The sequence below is a fragment of the Felis catus genome, chromosome B3 (assembly GCF_018350175.1).
Source record: "Felis catus isolate Fca126 chromosome B3, F.catus_Fca126_mat1.0, whole genome shotgun sequence".
Lineage (NCBI taxonomy): Eukaryota > Metazoa > Chordata > Mammalia > Carnivora > Felidae > Felis > Felis catus.
The window spans coordinates 134,789,898-134,814,149 of NC_058373.1; the positions used below are offsets into that span (position 1 = coordinate 134,789,898).

General features: G+C 40.6%; 1 protein-coding gene across 6 annotated transcripts in view; it reads right to left on the reverse strand.

The window, feature by feature from the left end:
• Positions 1 to 23,568, reverse strand: part of TC2N (tandem C2 domains, nuclear) — a 46,885-nt gene extending 23,317 nt beyond the window's left edge. For 2 of the 6 annotated variants that reach the window (XM_045060408.1, XM_045060407.1), the window contains exons 1-4: positions 16,972 to 17,104; positions 9,278 to 9,400; positions 7,680 to 7,913; positions 214 to 381 (exon numbers count right to left, since the gene is read on the reverse strand). In XM_045060408.1, the coding sequence (XP_044916343.1) occupies positions 214 to 381; positions 7,680 to 7,913; positions 9,278 to 9,344 (469 nt within the window). In that variant the 5' untranslated portion in view covers positions 9,345 to 9,400; positions 16,972 to 17,104. Of the gene's footprint in view, positions 1 to 213; positions 382 to 7,679; positions 7,914 to 9,277; positions 9,401 to 16,971; positions 18,061 to 20,761; positions 22,939 to 23,434 lie in introns of those variants that run through there. The other 4 variants (XM_045060406.1, XM_023255963.2, XM_023255964.2 and 1 more) reach the window with 4 other exon arrangements.
• Positions 23,569 to 24,252: the final 684 nt, after the last annotated feature.

Consider the following 24,252-nt stretch of genomic DNA (forward strand, 5'->3'; position numbering starts at 1 on the left):
ACCACAGAGAAGCCATAATGTTTTTCATATCACTTCTGAAGCCTTGCTTTTCTCTATCTTATTTTTTGTTCTTCATCATGAGAATCATCTCTTCCAGGGTCTTAGACTTTATTTGATTTCTACATTTCTACATTTGATTTCTACATTTATTTGATTTCTGCATTTATTTGATTCCTACATTCTACAAAGAAAAAACACAAAAAATTTTCATACCTGATCCATATAGTCTCACTGCTTCTGAACGTGGAGGAAGGCGCCGGATCAAATCAGGTGAAATGTGCTGATACCTATAGCATGGGTTGTATACATCGTAGCTGGCTCCATGCTGGGATGAACTGGAAAGTTCTACCTTTCGATCTCCAAAAGATGCTCTTGCAGATCCTGAAAGTAAGTGTTTCTACAGTTTTACCCTTTTCTTGAAGTTATTAACTAACAGCTGGCGTATCCAATGCAAGAGGAAGAAAAAAATTTTCCTCAAGTAACACTAAATCACATGTGCTTGAGATATAAAATAGAAATCCGCACATGTTTATTTACTGTGCTCTGCATGGAGCATCCTGCCAGGGATCAGCCATGAAACCTGCTCTCAAGACAGTCTGGTAATTTCTCTCTTGTGCTGCGGCATTTCTCTTTGCCCTATACACAATCCTGTATTTTCCTGTATTTTTTTAATCTGAGTTTCCCTTTTCTTTTCTTTTTTTTTTTTTTTTTTTTTACGTTTGTTGATTTTTGAGAGAGCGTGAGTTGGGGAGGGGCAGAGAGGGAAACACAGAATCCAAAGCAGGCTCCAGGCTCCCAGCTGTCAGCACAGAGCCTGACGTGGGGCTTCAACCCACGAACCGTGAAATCATGAGCTGAGCCTAAGTTGGACACTCGATCAACTGAGCCATCCAGCATCCCTGAGTTTCCTTTTATTTTTCTACTTGCATAAAGAACATCTTTCAAGTAAAAAGAAGATCGTTTTTTGATGAAGACACAAAACATTTATAAAAACTGACCACATGCTGAGATATGCAGAGCAATTCTTTGGAAGGGCAGAAATCACAGAGTGTGCTCTCTAACCACGATATAATAAAGTTAGAAATCAACAAAAAGATTATTAGAAAATATTTACATGGAAACACAAAGGGCCTAGGATAACCAAACAAAAACAAACAAAAAAATGAAATCCACTTTAAGAAGTAAAACAAGATGGAAAGATCTGTGCTACTGAGTTTTAAGAACAGAACACTGGTACACAATAAAATAAGACTGAACAGAACAGAGGACCAGAAAGAGACACTGTTTTTATGGACATTAGATTTACAATCAATGCAGCACTGGATAAGAATGCAGAAAGAACAGTCTTTTCACTAAAAGGTGCTAAGACAATTGGATATTGATACGGAAGAAAAACACAACAACCTCATCCCAACTAAAAAAAATTCATAAAATATTAATTGCATGTGGATTGCGGATCTAAATTAAATGCTAAAGGCAAACCAATAAAACGTCTACATTTCAGTCAATTTATAAGAAAGTTTACACAGCCTTAGGGCAGGCAAGAACTTCTTAAATGCAACACAGCATTATTATAAAAAACATTTTTTAATAAACTGGACTACATTAAAAATTTTCCATTTTTTGAGACCATTGAAGAGAGTGAAATGGTCACCCATAGAGTGGGAAAAGTTATGTGCAACACATATAACCAACAAAGGGCTTATATCCAGAATGTATAAGGAACTCCCCACAAATCAATAAGAAAAAGGCAAGCCCAAACAGAAATTGGCTGCAAGCCTCAAGCAGGCACTTCAGAAGAGAAGCCATCCAAATAGCCAAAACCATGAGTGAGTGCTCGATTTCATTAGTCATGAGGTAGACACGCAAATGAAAACTCCAGTGAGATTCCACTACAAACTCACCAGCATGGGTTACAACTAAAAAGCCTGATAAAAGCAAGCGTTGACAAGATCGCACTCCTGCCGGAGGGAATATAAACAGAGGCAATCACTATGGAAAACAGTTTGGCAATTTCCACCAAGACTGAGGGAGACGTATGCCCTATGAAATGGCAGTGCCATTTGGGGACATACACACCACTGAAATGCCCGCACATGTGCACCAACAGACGAGTACAAGAACGCTCAGAGGCATTATTATCCGTCATGGCCAAAAACTGGAAAAAACTCAAATGCCCATTAACAGTAAAATGAACAGTAGTCTATATAGGCTACCTAAAAAGACCTTTTGTATGCTATGCAGAAACACTATACCACGCCATTTATAATAAATGAAAATAAATGTATTTTCTGTACAGATACTAAAACTGAAGCTACTGACAACAATTTGAGTGAAGCTCACAAACATAATGCTGAATGAAAGGACCTATCATAAACAAAAGACTATATCTGGGTTGCTGCCAGTGCGTATTTGTTTACTCGAGTGGTGACCATACACGTGTCCTGCACTGGAGTAAATCACTGAGTTACATATTTCTGTTGTTCCTTTTTTCTACATGTGCATATTTCACAATTTAAAAAGGGTAAAACAATAGATCAAGTTCCTTTCAAAGTTAAGAATCACACTGGAAATAACACAGAGGCATAAAGTTTTTAAGAGTTTAAATTATTGCCATCTTTTCATTCTTTTTGTCCCATTTAAAATAGAACCCACAGTATAAACCAATATTTTCTGAATTGAGCTAAACAATAAAACAGGTGGCTTCACACTGAGTTCAGAAAAGAAAAATAAAATATGGGGTTATGAGGTGAGATCTTATCCTCACCCCAGTTCAAATAGCTATGTGTGCAATCCAAGCATAATACATAGGCAGAGGGGCGCCAAGAGGGGGTTCTGATGCCAGAGAGCTTTGTTAAGGAGCCTGTGCACCTTATAAGCTAACCCTTAAATCATTCAGCACACAAACACTGCTACAAGTCTGTTTATGGTAACAAGAATATGCTGTCAGGAGTAGTAGTACCAAAAATGACTCACTACCTTTATGGGCTATACCTAAAAAAGAATATTCTGATTTCATTTTTCCTTTACAGAATTCCAATTTTCCTCTCAAACAGTATACAGTGATATTATTTTTAAAGCTCAAAAGGAATGCTTCTCAATTTACAGAACCACAGTGCTATAAATATAAAACTAAATGCAAAGTAACATTTACTTTACACCTCTCAAAAGCTCTATTTAAAATTTCAATATTGATTCAAAACACATTCTCTTAATGGATAGGTAGATAGGAGATAGAGCAAGCGCAGTAAGATGTGAACGATGGGATCTCTGGGTTACAAAGCAGCAATCTATGGCTGTCATCGGACACGTCAGTAAGAAATGAAACAAAACACATTTCGAATACTTGAAACATAATTTTAGTCATACTGACAGTGCTCTGTCCTGTCTTCTTCTCAAAATTTCCTTGTCAACCCATCATTCACAGGCACATACACAAACAACCTGCGCATGTCTGATTTCTATAATTAGGCACCAAGAATACTTTCTTGACTCTAATGATTTTCTCTCCAATATAATAAAAATCAGATGGCTTTACCACATCTTCACTGAGCCTATAATTTAAGTGTAAACCAATTTCCCACTCATTCAAACCAAAAAGCAATCTGTTTTCTAGTGATTTAATGAAAAGACAAAAGAAAAATTATCACATATTGCTAGGTAGGTATTTCTCATTTTTATTATGAAAATAATACATAAAATACCCTAAATGTTTTAAGAAGACAAAATTCATTAAACAAATTATGGGACATCTATAGATTTAATACTATGGGGCCATTAAAAAGCAATGAGTATGAAAACATGTTCACAATGTGTGATAGGAATAAAACAGATTACAAAACTGTTTGTATGGCTTAATCTCAACGCTGTTAACAAGCACAAGAAAAGGAGAAAGACCAATTATCAAGGTATCCTGTGACACAAAGCTTTTAAACACTGTTTGTGAGAGATACTACTGATATGTGTAAAACAAGGTGGTGGGCCAGGCACAGGGTTCCTCTTTCCTTGTTTCTCTAAAAGAAAAAAAGAGGGGCGCCTGGGTGGCGCAGTCGGTTAAGCATCCGACTTCAGCCAGGTCACGATCTCGCAGTCCGTGAGTTCGAGCCCCGCGTCAGGCTCTGGGCTGATGGCTCAGAGCCTGGAGCCTGTTTCCGATTCTGTGTCTCCCTCTCTCTCTGCCCCTCCCCCGTTCATGCTCTGTCTCTCTCTGTCCCCCCCCAAAAAAAATAAACATTGAAAAAAAAATTTAAAAGAAAGAAAGGATGGATGGATGGATGGATGGACGGACGGAAGGAAGGAAGGAAGGAAGGAAGGAAGGAAGGAAGGAAGGAAGGAAAAAACGAAGGAACGAAGGAAGGAAAAAAGATCACTCCTACCAAACCCAACTCTCCTATAGATAACAACAGTACACTGTAGACCAAAAACAAAATGAACAAAAACCCTGAAGGGACTGGACAGTGACCAAAAGCAGTGCAGATTCTGGAGAGCACTGACTCTTGGAAGAAAGGGAACAGGGCCGCCTGTTTTAATGACTGTTAGCCTGAGGGCAAGCCAAAGTTGGTGCTGCACAGGGCGGATAAACTCCAACAGAAAAATCCACACTCTTTCTGGCCTGAAGAACCAGAGGGCGGAGTTCAGAGCAGCCACAGCTGCTAGAAAGCAAGGTGGGAATCTTGGAAAGGAGAAAGCTCCAAATTCTGTGACTACAGTCTGCTCAAATATCTGGCTGATCCCTGAGCCACACATATATGGAACGGACCCCAACTAAGGATACATGGGGCGCCTGGGTGGCTCGGTCAGTTGAGCATCTGACTTTGGCTCAAGTCATGATCTTGCATTTGTGGGTTCAAGCCCCACGTCGGGCTCTGTGCTGACAACTCAGAGCCTGGAGCCTGCTTCTGATTCTGTCTCCCTCTCTCTCTCGGCCCTTCCCCTGCTCATTCTGGCTCTGCCTCTCAAAAAATAAAATAAAACATTAAAAAACAAAAATTTAACAATTTAAGAAAAGATACAAAAACTAAGCTAAGAGCTGCCACCAAAGACCCAGAATTTGCAGCATAGTCTAAGTTAATCACCTGTTTAAAAAAAAAAAACCCTCGGGGCGCCTGGGTGGCTCAGTCGGTTAAGCGGCGGACTTCGGCTCAGGTCATGATCTCACGGTTCGTGAGTTCAAGCCCCGCGTCAGGCTCTGTGCTGATGGCTCAGAGCCTGGAGCCTGTTTCAGATTCTGTGTCTCCCTCTCTCCCTGATCCTCCCCCGTTCATGCTGTCTCTCTCTGTCTCAAAAATAAATAAACATTAAAAAAATTTTTTTTAAATAAAAAAAAAACCCTCTCAGAGTAATATAATATGAGCTAAGAGCTGCCACCAAAGACCCAGAATTTGCAGCATAGTCTAAGTTAATCACCTGTTTAAAAAAAAAAACCCTCTCAGAGTAATATGATTCTAAAGTGTCTACAACAAAACACCCCACATCCAGAATATAATCCAAAATTACTCCATACACAATGAAACATGAAAAGTTGACCCACTTTCAAAAAAGAAAAGAAAAGCACAGAATCCACACCTAAGTGACTCAGATGTTACAATTAGCAAAGATGCTAGAGTCCAAAGACATAAGAGAAAATAAGCTCACAATAATGAAAAAAAAAAAGAAAATGAAATCACAGCCAAAGAATAGAATCTACAAAAAAAGAACCAAATGTAAATTCAACAACTGAAAAATATAATGTCTAAAATAAAAATTAACTGGATGAGCTTAACAGCTGCATGGAGATGACAGAGGAAAGAGTGAACTTGACAGTCAATAATACCCAATCTTGACAGAGGGGGAAAAAGGTTGAACAGCAAAAACAAAAAAAGTCTCAGAGGCACAAAAAACAATATAAAAAGGTCCAACATGTGTCTAATTGGAATCCCAAAATGAGAAGAGAAAAAGGATGGGAGGTGCCTGGGTGGCTCAATCGGTTAAGTGTCTGACTTTGGCTCAGGTCATGATCTCACGGTTTGTGGATTCAAGCCCCACACTGGGCTCTGTGCTGACAACTCAGAGCCTGGAGCCTGATTCAGATTCTGTATCTCCCTCTCTCTGCCTGTCCTCTGCTCATGCTCTGTCTCTGTCTCTCAAAAATGGATAGATGTCAAAAAATTTTTTTAAAAAGAAGAGAAGAGGGCGCCTGGGTGGCGCAATCGGTTAAGCGTCCGACTTCAGCCAGGTCACGATCTCGCGGTCCGGGAGTTCGAGCCCCGCGTCGGGCTCTGGGCTGATGGCTCAGAGCCTGGAGCCTGTTTCCGATTCTGTGTCTCCCTCTCTCTCTGCCCCTCCCCCGTTCATGCTCTGTCTCTCTCTGTCCCAAAAATAAATAAACGTTGAAAAAAAAAATTTTTTTTTTAAAAATAAAAAGAAGAGAAGAAGGATGGGGCAGAAAAGACTATTTGGAAAAATATTCTAGATTTTGGCAGGAGTCTGGATTACACTGTTACATGCATTTAACCAAACTCAACAAATACAAACTTAAAACTTAGGTAGTTCATTATGTATAACATTTATATCAAAAGAAGAAAACTATAAACAGATACTGAACTCTAATAAATTACATATATGCTTAAGTATTTAGAAGTATATTAATGTCTGCAATTTATTTTGAAATGTGTTCTTCACCCATGCCCCACTCAAAGAGGATTAATAATGGATAGGAGAATCAATAGACAGACACGTGATTAATTTTGGTAAAATATTAATAACAGATTCTATGTGGTGGACATTCACCATTATAGTCTTTCAACTTTTCTGTGTGTTTGAAATGTTTCATAACAAAACTTTGAGGTGGGGGGGGGACACTGTGAGAGTGTTTCAATGGACTGAAGCAAATTATTTTTAAAATACAAGAGTTACATGTTGTTTCTTCTTACCATCACTCTCTTGGCCTCTAACAACATCAACCAAAATCTACCCAATGACTATTTCATTCAAGTGGCTATTGAGACTGGGTCATGTAGTGTAGTGGTGAAGAAAGACTACTCCATTGCTTCCTTTCTTCTCTTTACACCAAATTTTAGAAGATAGAAAATAAGAACTATCCTAGGGCGCCTGGGTGGCTTGGTCGGTTGAGCATCCGACTTCGGCTCAGGTCACGATCTCGCGGTCTGTGGGTTCGAGCCCCGCATCGGGCTCTGTGCTGTCGGCTCAGAGCCTAGAGCCTGTTTCAGATTCTGTGTCTCCCTCTCTCTCTGCCCCTCCCCTGCTCATGCTCTGTCTCTCTCTGTCTCAAAAATAAATAAAAAAAACATTAAGAAAAAAATAATAAAAAAAAAAAATAACTATCCTCAAACAAAAAAAATTTAAGAATGCTTTCTATATTTACTGATCAAATAAAAACAAATTCCTCATTTTCTTTCCAGACGTGTTAAAGATAACTGAGATATTACATGATTCCTTTCAAAAAGGACACATCTATACACAGATGTGTTGAATGTGATCAGATTTCATAATGAGATCTTTCAAAAATATTATACATTAAGTTCCTCTACAGAAAGAGCAAAACATATAAGAAACAAAATACAAAATTTATATATAAAAGGATTTTATATCTTTAAACATATGAAAGAACAAAATAACAGAAACAATAGCATTTAAATGCTACATGTTGATTTTTAAATCCTGCCATTTTTATTGTTTACCTTCCAGTTCTTCCAGATGTGAAGGAGTTCCTTGTACCCTGGGCTGAATATAAGATAACTTAAACTTGGGCACCACAAATGGTACCTCTTTGCCATCAGACGGTAATTTGGAAAGTAAATAATCCTCAGTACAGCCAACCTGAGGCTTTACGGAGACAGAAGTCAATGGAGGTACACAGACAGTGGTATTCTGACATTCTGAGACTGCTGCTTTAAAGTCTCTTTCTGTGGAAACTACATATAAAAGAAGAAAAAAAGAAAAGAAAAAGAAAAATCACAAATATTAATGTAGAGTTATATATAATAATCTAAAGTTACCATGCTTTGGTACTTACTTAATCTTCTAGAAGAAACTGCTGAGAGAAAAACTACCACTTCTAGGTCCTATCAAGCACTTCTGGAATCTACATTAATTCTGTCCAGGCAATATTTGCAAATTTAGCATACCATTGCCAAAGTATATTAACTTATCATAATGGTAAAAGCAGTTTTTAAAGAAACTCATTCCCACAAAAGAGTTCACAGATGGAAAATAAGTTTATTTTGTAGTTAATTCCACAATACTTTCAAGTAAAAGCCAGGTATTTAAAAATACGGCCAACGAAGCAATTCTTGTTGTCAGTACTAGTGGTTAATATCAGTCTTAAATATATAAAGCAATTCCGAAAAGAAGCTAAAGGTCTCCCAAGTCTCCAAAAATCTTTACTGAATCACAAAATAAAATGTATTTTTACCCCAATACACTAGCAACTCTCTCTGTATTAGCTTCTGTGACCTATTTTGTCCTTGGTCTCAAATGATATGTGTTTCCTAAGCTGGTGACTTAGGCTGGGGAGGTAAGGGACACCCAGAGTTCATCTTTATGTATGAGCGGTATTGTCTGTTGACTGGATGAAAGTCCAACTACTACTGTGTAGGAATTTATGAAATGTTTTAATGCAAAAAGAAGCCTTCCTATTCAAATATACTAGGGAGCTATGCTCCAGACAATGAAACACAAGAAAAAGCCAAAGACAAATAAAGTTCCAGTCATAACTCTGAAGAAAATGAAGAGACCATTAAATAGAAAGGGAAATCTCCAGAAGTCTTTCATAAATATGGGGTCTTGATGAAATAATGGGTCTCTTCTCCGTTAGTCATTCATTTGTGAAAGGTGTTTTTTAATGCATTGTCATCAACTAGAACTATCTTTATTCGAATTAAAACATTTGCTGGAGTATACTGTCCCCAAAAACACTCAACAGTTCTCTTCTCTCCCTGCCTTTGCCTGTGCAGTTTCATCCACCTACTAATCCTCGTGTCCAATCTTCACCTTCTCTGACTTTCTTCTTCCCACGCAGTTGCTGAAGTCCTCTTCAGACTCCCATGCCAAATGCCATCTTCTCAGTGGTCATGTCCCAGGGTGTCCGCCAGGTTGAATTTCTCTCTGTCTCTTATGCCCCAGGGTACCTTATTACTTACCTGGTGTGCCTTACATTTATGTCTGCTTCCCCCATGATGTCAGGAAATATTTCTCATTTATCTTTATATTACAAAATGCCACATTTAAAAAAGATATTAAATAAATGTTTGTCGATGTAAAAAGAAGCCAAACTCACAATTGTGCTTTTCTGTTTCACCATAGAAACATCCTCTACAGCAGCTCTTTAGAAATTCTGTTGCCATTACAAACAATTTCTAACAGTCAGCAATTGATACAAACTTCCAATTTTAGTATCAATCTGTTGGCAGAACAGAAAATAAGTTAACATGATCAGGCTTAATGCGTTAGGTATCACTAAATAAATCATATTATCTGTCTTTCTAAGATGTAATGAGGAATACAAAGCAAAAATGTTTCAAGGAAGATAGATTTTTTATCTTATATATAATTTTGTATAAGCTAGGCTTCTTATAAGTTATTAAAATGAGATACTCAAAAATCACTAGATGAAAAATCTCAATGTTAAACCTGAAAAAAAGGGAAAATTCCACTCTCAGTCTTCTTTTTTGCCAGGTATACCCAAATCAATGCCCAAGCAAAATTTGCAAGAAAATACGGCACTCATAAAAAGTTTGAGAAAAATTTTCACTTCCTCCAAATCAATTCTTTTAGTAATCCAAAGGTCCTATAAATGGAGCCAATATACAACTTCATACTTTATAAGTTGGTTTAACATTTAGAATTACACCAACAGAAAAATATATCTTAAACACTGTATTACAAATCAAAACCACACTCAGATATCACCTCACGCCAGTCAGAGTGGCCAAAATGAACAAATCAGGAGACTATAGGTGCTGGAGAGGATGTGGAGAAATGGAAAAGTGTGGAGGTTCCTCAAAAAATTAAAACTAGACCTACCCTATGACCCAGCAGTAGCACTGCTACGAATTTACCCAAGGAATAGAGGAGTACTGATGCATAGGGGCACTTGCACCCCAATGTTTACAGCAGCACTCTCAACAATAGCCAAATTATGGAAAGAGCCTAAATGTCCATCAACTGATGAATGGATAAAGAAATTGTGGTGTATATACACAACGGAGTACTACGTGGCAATGAGAAAGAATGAAATACGGCCCTTTGTAGCAACGTGGATGGAACCGGAGAGTGTGATGCTAAGTGAAATAAGCCATACAGAGAAAGACAGAGACCATATGGTTTCACTCTTATGTGGATCCTGAAAAACTTAACAGAAACCCATGGGGGAGGGGAAGGAAAAAAAAAAGAGGTTAGAGGGGGAGAGAGCCAAAGCATAAGAGACTCTTAAAAACTGAGAACAAACTGAGGGTTGATGGGGGTGGGTGATGGGTATTGAGGAGGGCACATTTTGGGATGAGCACTGAGTGTTGTATGGAAACCAATTTGACAATAAATTTCATATATTAAAAAAAATAAATAAAGAGAAGCAAAGAAAAAAATAAAAGGTGATTGCCATAAAAAAATAAAAATAAACACACATACACACACACACACACACAGTTATCAGCTAACTAAGTCACATATAACATAAGATGGAAATAAAAGGAGTCTGTCTTATTTTTTTTAAGATTTATTTTTAAGTAATATCTACACCCAGTGTGGACTTGAATTTATAACCCCAAGATCAAGAGTACTATGCTGTATCGACTGAGCCAGCCAAACGCCCTGGGAGTCTGTTTTAAATTTACCAGGAACTTAAGTTTGTATTAAGAACTTTATGTCCAGGGGCGCCTGGGTGGCTCAGTCGGTTAAGCATCCGACTTCGACTCAGGTCACGATCTCACAGTCTGTGGGTTCGAGCCCCACGTCGGGCTCTGGGCTGATGGCTCAGAGCCTGGAGCCTGTTTCCGATTCTGTGTCTCCCTCTCTCTCTGCCCCTCCCCCCTTCATGCTCTGTCTCTCTCTGTCTCAAAAATAAATAAACGTTAAAAAAAATTAAAAAAAAAAAAAAAAAGAACTTTATGTCCAATTGCCCACCTTGGGCTCACGGACTTTATTCCAAATGCACTCTCTTCATTTATGCCTACTGAAACTCTGTACATTTTTCATAGGAAATTCCAATGTATACAAAAGATGATAAAATGATGTAAGAAAATCCCTATCACCCAGATGAAAGAGTGATCAACTCACAGCAAATCTTAATTCATCTCTACCTTCCCACTTCCGTTTCTGGGATCTGTAAGTAACACATCTGCTGACTTTACTTCCTTTGTGTGGGTGTACTGACACTGTGCCTTCGATCAAAACAACCCCGGGGGGTTTTCATTTCCCCAAAGTGGGAGCTCAGATGATGAGGGAACTAACTACCTGCAGACCCCTGCGGGTGGCTCGTACCTCCCCATTCAGCAGGCCATAATCTGCAAATTCTTAATGCAATACACTAGCTCCAGCTTCCAAATACAGACACCAACAAAGTATTTGTTAAAATGCCAATCTGATAGGAAAGAAATGATATCTTCTGTTGTTTTAATTAGCATCTCTTTTACGTGAGGTTGGGCGCCTTTTCATATAAGGCTAATCTGTATTTGTTTCTATGAGCTCGCTGTTCATTACCTTTTTTGCCCATCTTTCTATAAAGCTATTGGTCCTTTCCTGACTCAGTTTTAGAGGATTTTTATATAGTTGAGAGATTAATGCGTTGCCCATGATATAAGTGGCAAACATTTTTCCAGTCTGTCATTGTCTTTTTGAGGTATTTTCTGCCTTGTGTGGGGGGGGGGGGGGGGGGGGGGGAGAGGGGGCGTGGGGGGGAGATGTGTGTGTATATATATACACACATAAAAACATACATAAATGTGTGAATACACATACACGTAGTTATGGTTACCTATGTTTTCCCTCTTTGTTTCTGGATTTGGACTCACAGGAAACTTTTCCTCATACGTAGGTCATAAAAGACTTTACCCATGGTCTTTTCTAATACTTAGTATGGTGTTACTTTCTATATTAACACCCCAGTGTACATACAGTATGAGAAGTAGATTCAATCCTACCTTTCCCAGTTGGCTATTCCAGTATCACAAACACCATTTATTTAAAATTCTGTATTTTCTCCAATGATTTTAGAATGCTGCCTTTATTATAGACTAAATTTCCACATATAATTGAGATATTTATATATTTTCTATTCTCTTCAACTGGACTGTCTTTTCCTGTAACACATTTTAAAGTGCAGGGGCACCTGGGTGGCTCAGGTGGTTAAATGTCCAACTTCAGCTCACCTCATGATCTCGTGGTCCATGAGTTTGAGCCCGGTGTCGGGCTCTGTGCCCAACGGCTCAGAGCCCGGAGCCTGCTTCAGATTCTGTGTCTTCCTCTCTCTCTGCCCCTCCCCCCTCTCAAAAATAAACATTAAAAAATTAATAAAAAATAAATAAAATGATAATGGCCTACAATAATATGCTCTCATATGCAGCAGGGCTGGCCCCCTCAACCTTACTGCTCTTTAATTTCAAGGTTTTCCCAGCTTTCCTTGCTTGTCTGTTCTTACTAATGAACTTTACAATCTGTCTAGCCCCAGGAGGAAAAATCTAATGGTACTTTTGTTGGGATTCTGTTATATTTATAAATGATTTTAGAAAAAAAACTGACATTCTTAAGATGTTGTGCATGCCTACCCAGAACATTTGTTCTAGTCTGTGTTTGTATTTTGAAATTTTTTTTTTAACGTTTATTTATTTTTTTGAGACAGAGAGAGACAGAGCATGAACAGGGGAGGGGCAGAGAGAGAGGGAGACACAGAATCCGAAACGGGCTCCAGGCTCTGAGCTGTCAGCACAGAGCCCGACGCGGGGCTCGAACTCACGGACTGTGAGACCATGACCTGAGCCGAAGATGGACGCTTAATTGACTGAGCCACCCAGGTGCCCTGTGTTTGTATTTTGAAGAGTTTTTGTAGTTTTTCTCATATAAATGTAGAACTTTTCTTGTTAAGTGTATGCCTTTAAGATCTGTTTGGCTATCAGCAAAGGCATCTTTTCTTCCATTATATCTTGTAACTGATTTGTTTTAAAAATTGATACATTTTCAAAATCCCTTTTTTAGCCCTAGTTAAAAAAAAAAACATTTTAACGGTTATTTATGAGAGAGGGAGAGAGAAAGGGACAGAGTATGAGTGGGGGAGGGGCAGAGAGAGGAGGGGAGACAGAGAATCCAAAGCAGGATCCAGGCTCTGAGCTGTCAGCACAGAGCCCAATGCGGAGCTCGAACCCACAAGCTGGGAGATCATGACCTGAGCTGAAGTCAGACGCTTAACCAACTGAGCCACCCAGGTGCCCCTAGCCCTAGTTTAAAGGATATATTCCTTGACCACTCAGGTCATACTGAATTCTCTCATTTCTAAACATCCAGTGAACTTAAAAAATATATATATGTATATATATTTTCTTGACATTTATGATACTTGTTCTCTCTCCCCTTCTAAAATATAAACTTTTCAGAAACAATATTATACTTACTTTCTACTTATCACTCAGCACCCTATATGATACTGGGAACATAGGAGGAACTCAGCAAATATATAGTTGATCGACAAAGGAACAAAGTATAACTACCTCATATAAAAACTCCTAATGAACTCATCAAACCACATTTCTGACCCCCAGCCAGCCTGCAAATACTTTACATTAATCATGAAAGGAATGTGGGAGGACTGGTTAAAAACCATTACTGCTTCTCAAAGGTCCTCAAAGTTGATGGCCTTGAGTCATCCAAAATGAACTGGGGACTATGGGGGAGGGATGCAGAAAACAACTTTATGTGAATATGAATAAGGCAGATAGATGGGGCACCTGGGTGGCTCAGTCAGTTAAGCTTCTGACTCTTGCTTTCGGCTGAGGTCACGATCTCATGATTCATGAGATCGAGCTCTGCATTGGGCTCTGCGTGGATAGCATGGAGCCTGCTTGGGATTCTCTCTTTCCATCTCTCTCTGCCCCTCCCCAGTTCATGTGTTCATTCTCTCTCTCTCTCACTCTCTCTCAAAAGTAAATAAAAACTTAAAAAGAAAAAGAAGGCAGATAGAGTTTGCATGACAGACTACTGGAGAGTAGAGAGGTACACACAGAGACAACCACAGACCTCAGCAAAGCCTCCCCCTACCCCCCAGGATTCAGCAGGGCACTGCTCAGAGCATGCACACAAGCAAATCGCACAAGACTGGGCAAAGACCACCAGAAAAGATTACAAAAACCATACCATCTCTCGCCAAGGTCAGGACTCATGTCTGTTCCCACCAACCAAACTGGGATAACCTCATAATTCACAGGACATTGGGTAGAATACTTAGAAGGGTCTTGCCTCCGTGGGGTAATAAATAGCCCTAACTAAATGCTAGTCTGCTTTCCAACCAACAAATTTAAAAAGCAAGACTCAAAAGGATCAAACCATTTTCAAAAAAAACTGTGTCCTGGGGTACCTGGGTGGCTCAGCTGGCTAAACACCTGAGGACTTTGGCTCAGGTCATGATCTCATGGTTCATGAGTTCGAGCCCTGCATCTGCTGTCAGCACAGAGCTTGCTTCAGATCCTCTGTCCCCCTCTCTCCCAAATAAACAAGTATGTCCCAAAGCAAAAAATACTTCTAAAAATCTAAAAACATCCAGCACACAAGGTAAAATTCACAATATCTGGCATCCAATAAAAAAATGACCAAACATGCAAAAAGGAAAAAAAAAAAAAAAACACTGAGAAAAATCAACCAACTGGAACCACACAGAAATACATGGACAGTTAGACTTTAAAACATTTCTGACACTGTATGTTCAAAAAGTTAAGAAGTCACATGATAGATACAAAAAAGATGCAACTTCTAAAAATGAAAATTATAGTATCTGAGGTAGAAGATACACTGGATGGGATTAATAGCAGATGAGATTGCAAAAGAAAAGATTAAAGAACTTAAAGGCACAGGTAGAGAAACTACCCAAAATGAAACAAAGAGAAAAAAGAACAAAGACAAAATAAAAAGAACATCTATGACCCATGAGATAATTTCCAGCAGCCTAATAAACGTGTAATTGAAATCCATGAAGGATATGGGGGGAGGCAGAAAAAATATTTGAAGAAATAATACTAAAAATTTTCACATTTGATAACTACCAACCACAGATCTAAGACCCTCAACAAACACTAAGCATAGAAAGTATGAAGGAAACTATGCCAAGACACATCACAATAACATGGCTCAAAGCCAGTGATAAAGAGGAAATTTCAAAAGCAGCTGGAAAAAAGGAAGGACTTGTATTTTACTTCATTAAATATAGCCTATCATAGTTTTGTTTGTTTGTTTTTTGAGAGAGAGGGGCAGAGGGAGAGAAAGAATCCCAAGCAGGCTCCGTGCTACCAGCATAAAGCCTGATTCGGGGCTCGATCCCATGACTGAGATCATGACCTGAGTGAAAAATCAGGAGTCGGATGCTTAACTGATTGAGCCACCCAGGTGCCCTGAGCCCATCCTCGTTATTTTAATAATCCATAAGTAGTAATTCCAATATGTAAGCTTTTGTAAGTTTACTTCTTATTATCTGTTGTTTCTGCTGACTCTTGTTCAGGCTGTCTTATTTCCTGTGCACTTGGTTATCTTTGACAAATTATTCAGTGACTTTGAAACTTTATTCACAGAACTTTTTAGAGACAAAGATAAAAATACACTGCCACGGAGAATATCTGCATTTGTTTACCATATTATTTTAAATTCATACATTGACATATAACCCAATTTAAAAATGGGCAAAGGATGTGAATAGACTCTCTAAAGAAATACGACAGATAAATGACCAATAAACAACATGAAAAGGTGCTTAACATCAGCAGTAATGGGAAATGCAAATCAAAGCCACGAGATACCAATCCACATACATTGAGGACGGCTATAACCAAAAAGACAGACAAAAACAAGTGTTGACAAAGATCTAGAGAAACCGGAACCCTCAAAGATTATTGGTGAGAATAAAAACTGGTGCGGCTGCTTTGGGAAATGGTTCGGGAGTTCCTTCATGGAATTACCATATGACCCAAGAATTCCACTCCGTAGGTAACAGCTATGAGAATGAAAACTATATTTCCATACAAAAATTGTACACAAATGCTCACGGCAGCATTATTCATAATAGCCAAAAAGCGGATACAACCCAAATGTCCATCAGCTAACAAACAGAAATACAAAAACAAAATATGGTAGAATCTTATTCAGCCATTAAAACGAATCGAGTACTGGGGTGCCTGGGTGGCTCAGTCGGTTAAGCGGCCGACTTCGGCTCAAGTCATGATCTCGCGGTCCGTGAGTTCAAGCCCCACGTCAGGCTCTGTGCTGACAGCTCAGAGCCTGGAGCCTGTTTCAGATTCTGTGCCTCCCTCTCTCTGACCCTCCACCGTTCATGCTCTGTCTCTCTCTGTCTCAAAAATAAATAAATGTTAAAAAAAAATTTTTTTTAATAAATAAATAAATAATAAAAAAAAATAAAACGAACCAAGTACAGATTCATGTTACCAAACAGATAAACCTTGAAAACACGCTAAGTGAAAAAGGCAAGACACAAAAGGCCACGTATTGTATAATTTCATTTACATGAAATTCCCAGAATAAGCAAATCCATAGAAATAGAAAGCACATTAGTGATTTCCAGAGATTGGGGGAAAAGGGGGAAATGAGAAGTGACTGCTAATGGGTACAGGTTTCTTTCCGGGGGAAAAAATGGTCTAGAATTAGTGATGACGGTTGCACAACTTTGTGAATATATGAAAAACCACTGAACTGTACACTTCAAAAGGGTGAATTTTGTGGTATGTGAATTGTATCTAAAGAAAAATAAGATATTAAAAAAATTACATCTTGGAATTTTGGGGGGAACACCAAGGTGATGTGAACCACCTCTCTACCACCGTCCATGGTTACAACTTTCCAAGGACACGTTTTCTTCTCCTGTTTTACTTGGCATCAAGGCAACTTCCCTTGTGGTTCCCTAAAAGAGGTAGAGTGAGTTTTAGTCCTTGAGGCCACAGAACTTTGGGATTTCCAGAACTAGAGGCAGAGAGTCTCTTGTTAGCTTACCTTGAACGAGCCCTAGGCTGACTTCTAACTAGGCCTCCTGTCCTGCAAATCCACCGAATTCTTAATCAAATCTAATCAAGTCTCCCCAGTTTAGCAAATGCACTCAGAGCAAGTAAGAATTAAGGGCTCCTTTAGTCTCTGATTTTCAGCTTTCTCTTTGATTTTGGCATATTAATTCGTAAGTACCTTTTTTAAAAATTGCACCACAGCATTCTTAGCTATTTTCAGTGTGAAAGTTTTTCCAAATCTTAACTATATTCCCAAAATGAAAATTCTCTATTTACAAGTTAGAATGAACTCTAATGAGTTAGGACAGGATCTGCAAAAACAAAAAGCCTGATATAGTCTACATTAAAGTAGCTTCAGTATTCCTTGTGACTTCAGCTGATTACAGTAGATATTTAAGATTTAAAATATATTCCAATGAAAGTTTACTTTAGAAAAAAAATTAATTTGAGGGGGAGTCTAGTTTTAAAAGAATTGTAAGTAGGTGACTCCTGCTCTTAGGTATCAAGGCTCTTTACACAATTAAAGTAAATATGATTGCAGCAAGAATACACAAAGAGACCAAAGAAAGATTAGTCCAAAAACGTATGCACACATATATGGAAACTTGGCATATGATGCGTATAGATCCGTAGGAGGAAAACCAGAATGTTCAATAAATGATGCTAGGAAAAACTGATTACCCGTCTGGAAAATAAATGAAACTGGACCCCCACTTCACATGACACAAAAATCAATCACATATGGATTAAAGACGTAAATACAAAAGGCAACACTATTTTAAAGCTTTCAGAAGAAAATATAAGACTACATCTTTCTAACCTCAAGGAAGAGAAAAATGTGTTAAGCAAGATGCCAAGGGGCACCTGGGTGACTCAGTTGGTTAAGTGTCTGACTCTGGATTTCGGCTCAGGTCATGATCTCAAAGTCGTGAGATTGAGCCCTGCTTGGGGCTTTGCACTGAGTGTAGAGCCTGCCTGGGATATTCTCTCTCGCTCGCTCGCTCACTGTCTCTCTGCCCCTCTCCCACTCACAGGCGCACACACACTTTCTCTCTCTCAAAATAAACAAATAAACATTAAAAAAAAAAAAAAGCCGAAGCTTAAAAACAAAAAGATGCCAAAATCATACACCATAAAGACAAAGTCTGAAACACTCAAGTACTCTAAACTATAGAATACATCTATCAAAAACCATATAAAGTAAAAGACAAGCCACTTGCTGGGGAGAAGATATTTCCCACATGCATAACCAATAAGACTCAGTACCATAAATAAATACAACTTCTAGAAGGAGATTTTTTTAAGTCAAAAAAATAGGCAAAAGACATAAACCGACATAACAGAATTGTGGAACATCTGACATCATCAGTAATTAAGGAAATGTAAATTCAACCTTCAATGGAGGACCATTTCTCACCTACCAGATTGTCGAAAAGAAACAATTCAGATCATTACAAATGTTGTTGTACAAACGTCTCAAATGTTGAGGAAGGGAACAAAGTGAACATTGAACACACTGCCTGTGGAAGTAAAAACTGGTATAACCACTTTGCAAAACAATTCAGTATGGGGGCACCTGGGTGGCTCAGTCGGTTAAACGTCTGACTCTTGGTTTCAGCTCAGGTCATGAACTCACCATTTGTGAGACAGATCCCCGGGTCTGGCAGTGCAGATAGACCACACTGCCAGAGTAGAGCCTGCTTGGGAGTCCCTCTCTCTCTCCCTCTCTCTCTCTGCCCCTCCCTCACTCACGCTGACATTCTCTCTCAAGAAAAAGAAAAATTCAGTATGTTCTAGCAAAACTGAAGATCCACAACTCTACTTCTGGGCAAAGAGACATGCGTTAGAATGGCCATAACAAAACAGCTCTTAGTGGCAAAGAGTGAAAATTAAATTAAAAAAAAAAAAAAAAAGAAAATGGAAAATGTCCCTAAATATCCATTAACAGGAAAGCGGATAAACAGCAGTAAAGTCATACAATGGAATGATATAGAGCAATAAAAAGTAAATGAACTGTAACATAGCAACATCAATGAATCTCATAAATATAATATACCAAAAAAAAGTAGCAGCATGGAAAGAGAGAGGCACAGTCAGGGCTTTGAAAATATTCATAAGTATTGTTTCCTTTAAATTTTTTTTTCATGTTTATTTTTGAGAGACAGAGACAGAGACAGAGTGTGAGTGGGGAAGGGGCAGAGAGAGAGGGAGACAGAGAATCCAAAGCAGGGTCCAGGCTCTGAGCTGTCAGCACAGAGCCCGACGTGGGGCTCGAACTCAAGGACTGTGAGATCATGACCTGAGCCAGAGTCAGACACCCAACTGACTGAGCCAGCCAGGTGCCCCAATAAGTATTATTTCTAAAGCATGATATGAGTACAGGGGCATTTATTTTATTTGTATTCTCTAAATCTATAGCTGTGTGAAAAGTACTATTTTGTACATATAATTTCTCATTTAAAAATTAAGTAAATGCATGGCTGTGGTTGAAAACATGAAAATTACAGAAAACTATATGAAGAAAATAAAAATTATCAATAATCCCATCACCCTGAGATAACTACAGTTTTTAAAAGAAAAATATATTTAGCATATCTTTTTCCACTATTTAAAAAAAATTTTTTTAATGTTTATTTATTTTTGAAAGAGACACAGAGCACAAGCAGGGGAGGGGCAGAAAGAGAGAGACAGACAGAATCTGAAGCAGGCTCCAGGCTCCGAGATGTCAGCACAGAGCCGGATGTGGGGCTCCAACCACAAACCGCGAGATCATGATCTGAGCCGAAGTTGGATGCTTAACCGACTGAGCCACCCAGGCACCCCATCTTCCACTATTTTTATTTATTTGTTTACAGCTTTATTGCGGTACTTACAGTAAATTATACACATTTAAAAAGGTTTTTTTATTATGTTTATTTACTTTTGACAGAGAGAGACAGAGCACGAGAGGGGGAGGGGCAGAGAGAGAGGGAGACACAGAATCCGAAACAGGCTCCAGGCTCTGAGCTGTCAGCACAGAGCCCGACGCGGGGCTCAAACTCACAGACAGTGAGATCATGACCTGAGCCGAAGTCGGAAGCTCAACCGACTGAGCCACCCAGGTATCCCTATACATATTTAAAATGTATAATTACATGAGTCAAACATATGTATACACTGGTGAAAGCATCTTCACAACCAAGAAAATGAAGGGGTGCCTGGGTGGCTCAGTCGGTTAAGCGCCCAACTCTTGATTTCGGCTCAGGTCATGATCTCACTGTTCATGAGATCGAGCCCTGTGCGGGGCCTGCTTGGGAGTCTCTCTTTCTGCCCCTCCCCCCACCCCCATCTCCATTCTCTCTCTCAAAATAAATAAACAACAACAAAAAAAGAAAGTGAACACACTCACCATTCCCAAAAGTTTCCTCACACCCCTTTCCAGTCCTTTTCCTTTGCACCCATCCTCTGTTGTCTGTTACTTTAGGCTACTTTGCATTTTCTAGGATTTTGTCAGGTTTGAACACACTTTATGCATATGTCACACTTTACTTGACACTGACAGGTTTTCCAAAATGCTTTACCAATTTACACTTCCATCAGCAGAGAATGAGCGTTCCAGGTGCTCCATATCCTTTGCAACATTTGGTTATTGGCCTTTTCCATTGTAGCGAGTATTTGCATATTCCCCAGGTAAATATACATAAAACTACTTGTCTGGACGGCAACGAAAAAAATTAAACTTCAATGATGACTGAAGTGACACTCATTGTAAAGAAATTTTCACGTTAAGGGCATTTTCCCTTGAATGCATGGTAATAACTGAAGCAAAGCCCTTGGTGCATGCCTCATGAATTCCGATTTAGTAAAGACGTCTGATTTCCACATAAGAGATTTAGAAGAATCACTGAAATATATAAGAGGAATCACATGACTTGAATGCAAGCTGGGAGTCTCACAGTCCTGGAACTCAGGTGAAATACAATCCAACACAGTTTGTGAAAGTGTGACTTTAACACAGATAACACCAGACCCCAAGAGACCAAAATACCACTAAGATCGCGATCATTTGAATGAGGGACGATGAAAATCTTTCTCACAATAGTTCTATTCAGTCTGCTCAGCTACTTGCTCTCAGCTTCTGCTACTTAACCACGAGAGGGGAACAATGCTGTGAGATGCACTTTAACATAAAGGTATTCGACTGTCCTTATATTCTTTCCGAACGGACCATAAACTCCCCTCTACCACCCTGTAACTTCTTCTAATCTTTGTCTCTCAAAATAAGGACTCTACACTCCTTATCTTTATTTCTTCATTCTCTATTTACTCCTCAAATTCATTCATATTTGGCTTCTATTGTTATCATTTTACTTATATTGTGTTTGCTGAGGTCAATGACCTCCTCCTATCCTAACTACCAAAGCCGAGAGACATTTAATCAGCGCCTATCTTCCAGATCCTTCTGACTCATTTGACTGAGATAGATTTCCCTCCTGATTAAAACTCTTTCCTCTCCCGGCTTCTAAGCACCATTATCTGCTAGATTTTCCTCCTTCTTTCCTGAATTCTCCTCCTCACTCTCCGTGGCTGTCTCTATACAGCACTTCAATGTTGGTTTCCCATGCTTGGTCTTCTTTTCTTGTTCTTACTGGAAGATTTCTTCCACTCTCACGGGACTAACTACACAAATCCATGATGCTCCCAACATTTACAACTCTTATCCTGACTTCAGAAAATCCCAATACTAGACAGGTCTGCCAGATGGTCTCCAAGAATCTCACTGCTTTTCTCTCAGCCTGAATTAATCTCTCAGTCTGTTAGCTTTATGCGTGAATACAATTATAATTCAAGTGGAGCCAATAAAATACAAGAGATACTTTTGAAATATTTTTCTTGACGGGTTTAAAGAAACACAAATTTCTATAAAGACTTTCCTCCAGTTACGAAGGTAACTCATAGTAACAAAAACTACAAAACACAAGAGATAAAAGGCAAATCTCCTCCAATCCCAGCTCTCAAGTCAAGCAATATTAACATGTCCTTCCAGAAGAAGCAGTTTTTCACCACAATGAAGTTACATACCAAAACATCAAATTAGTAAATAGACGGTGTTGTTGTTGACTCTTCGTAATTTCCAGGCTACTTTTTGCAGTATTAATCAGAAGACAAAATTCTACTACATGCCTACCTGGAGTGAGAAAATCAATAGTATTCTAAAAACCAACGCAATCCTTTTACATGCTGTATTTTTGAGTATTCTAAAGGAATCGGTGTTTTTGGCTTGGCAACTATCTTGCCTATCCCTGGACGCCTACCTGTGTGCAATATACCCCACAAATCAGCCATCCTACTTTCCTTTATTTAAAGGAAACCACAGCGAAGAAGAAGAAGAAGAAGAAGAAGAAGAAGAAGAAGAAGAAGAAGAAGAAGAAGAAGAAGAAGAAAAACTGTAAGAGATAGAAGCCAAATCTAAAATCAAGCTGGGTGTATAATTCCTGTTTTGCAAAAACCATAGGGAAGTGACATTTTAATACCCCTTCTCTGCTTCTACAAGTTTCAGAAACGTCACAGATTAAAGACACTCCGCTAATGTGTTCTTACCGGACTCTCCAGGCAAAGGAAGTTCGCTTCCCTCTTTGCCCAGAGGCCACCTGTACCGGGCAGAGAGCGGGGTGCAGGGTGCGGGCCGGGGTCCCTTCCCTCCCGTCCGGGCGGCCCAGTCCCTCCCGTCCGGGCGTCCCAGTGAGCGGACCCCGGCAGGGCAGGGGCCTGGCCTCGCCCCCCACCCCTGAGTCACTGAGCCCCCCCCCCCCCCCCCCCCCCCCCCCCCCCCCCCCCCCAGGGTGAGCTCGGCTGTCCGGGGACCTCAGACCTCCCCGAGGGCTCCGGAGAGCAGGTGTCACTGAGAGACTCGGGAAACCGCCCCCCCCCACCCCCAGCCCCCAAGCAAGGCGACGTTTCTAAAGAGTGAAAGGAGACGAAAAACCGTACACATCCGCAAGCCCCGGGCGGCTGGGGCAGGGGCCGCCTTCACACCGCGCCCCCCACCCCCGGAGGCCCCCGACAGCGGCCGCTTGAGGCCCGCGCCACGCTGAGCGCCCGGGAGCGGCCCCACGGCGCACCTGAGCGCAAGGCCCCCTCCCCGCCCGAGACGTGCCGCCCGGCCGCCCCGCGCGGGGTCTCCACGCGCCGCTCCCGGGCGCCCCCCGCTCCACGCCGCGCTGAGACGGCGCCGCGCGGCCGAGGCCGGTTACCTCCTGCAGCCAGCGGGCGCTCCGCCGTGGCCTCCCGCGGGAGCCGGGCCCCGGGTCACCTCGTGCGGCCGCGCCCCGAGACCCCGCCCCCGGTCCCTCCAAGTCCGCCCCGCCCCTCGGGAGGTGCGCGCCGAGGGGCGGGGCGGGGCCGCCCGGCCGGTACCTGAGCGCGCGGGCCTGCGCGCTCGGCCCCTCCCTCCCCGCCTCTCCCAGCCGCTGCCCTGGGCCCCTCCGGAGAGGTCTTTGGAGTGCCTGGAGGGGTCAGAAGGGAGGTAAAAACTAACCTAGGGACAGAGGGAACGTTTGGGGCCTGATGAACTTTTATGTAGAGGGGACGGAGGAGCAGGCTTTCTTGCCAGAGGTGTGGCTGCACCCTTGGAAACGGAAGAAGCTTTTCTTAGCTGCCTTGTAGCGTCACCTGACTTTACACCCTAATTTTAAATTCTTTAAGGATCAGCCCGCTTCTCTTCACTTTTGTGGCTTCACAGCTACTACCACCTCGCTAGCAATAGGTCTGTTGGAAGGTGTCTACTACAGTGCCCGGGCCCCCATATTATGCTAGAATCCACTCTAGCACCCTGGCAAGGAGTGGGCTCGCCCTTTTCTTTTATGCCTCCCACGGTGGGAGTCTCAGCCCCGTTCCTGGAAAGTTGTTGAGTGGATTCCTAGATTACCTGTTGATGAATGGCTCAGCTTTTGAAAGGCTGAGGAAGTACGAATTGAAGTAAAGGTAAGCCTTTTCTTCCCAAGGAGCAGTCTGTCCCAGAGGGGGTAAGTGGGTTCTGCTCATCTCCAGGCCCTACAGATGCTGGAGTGCA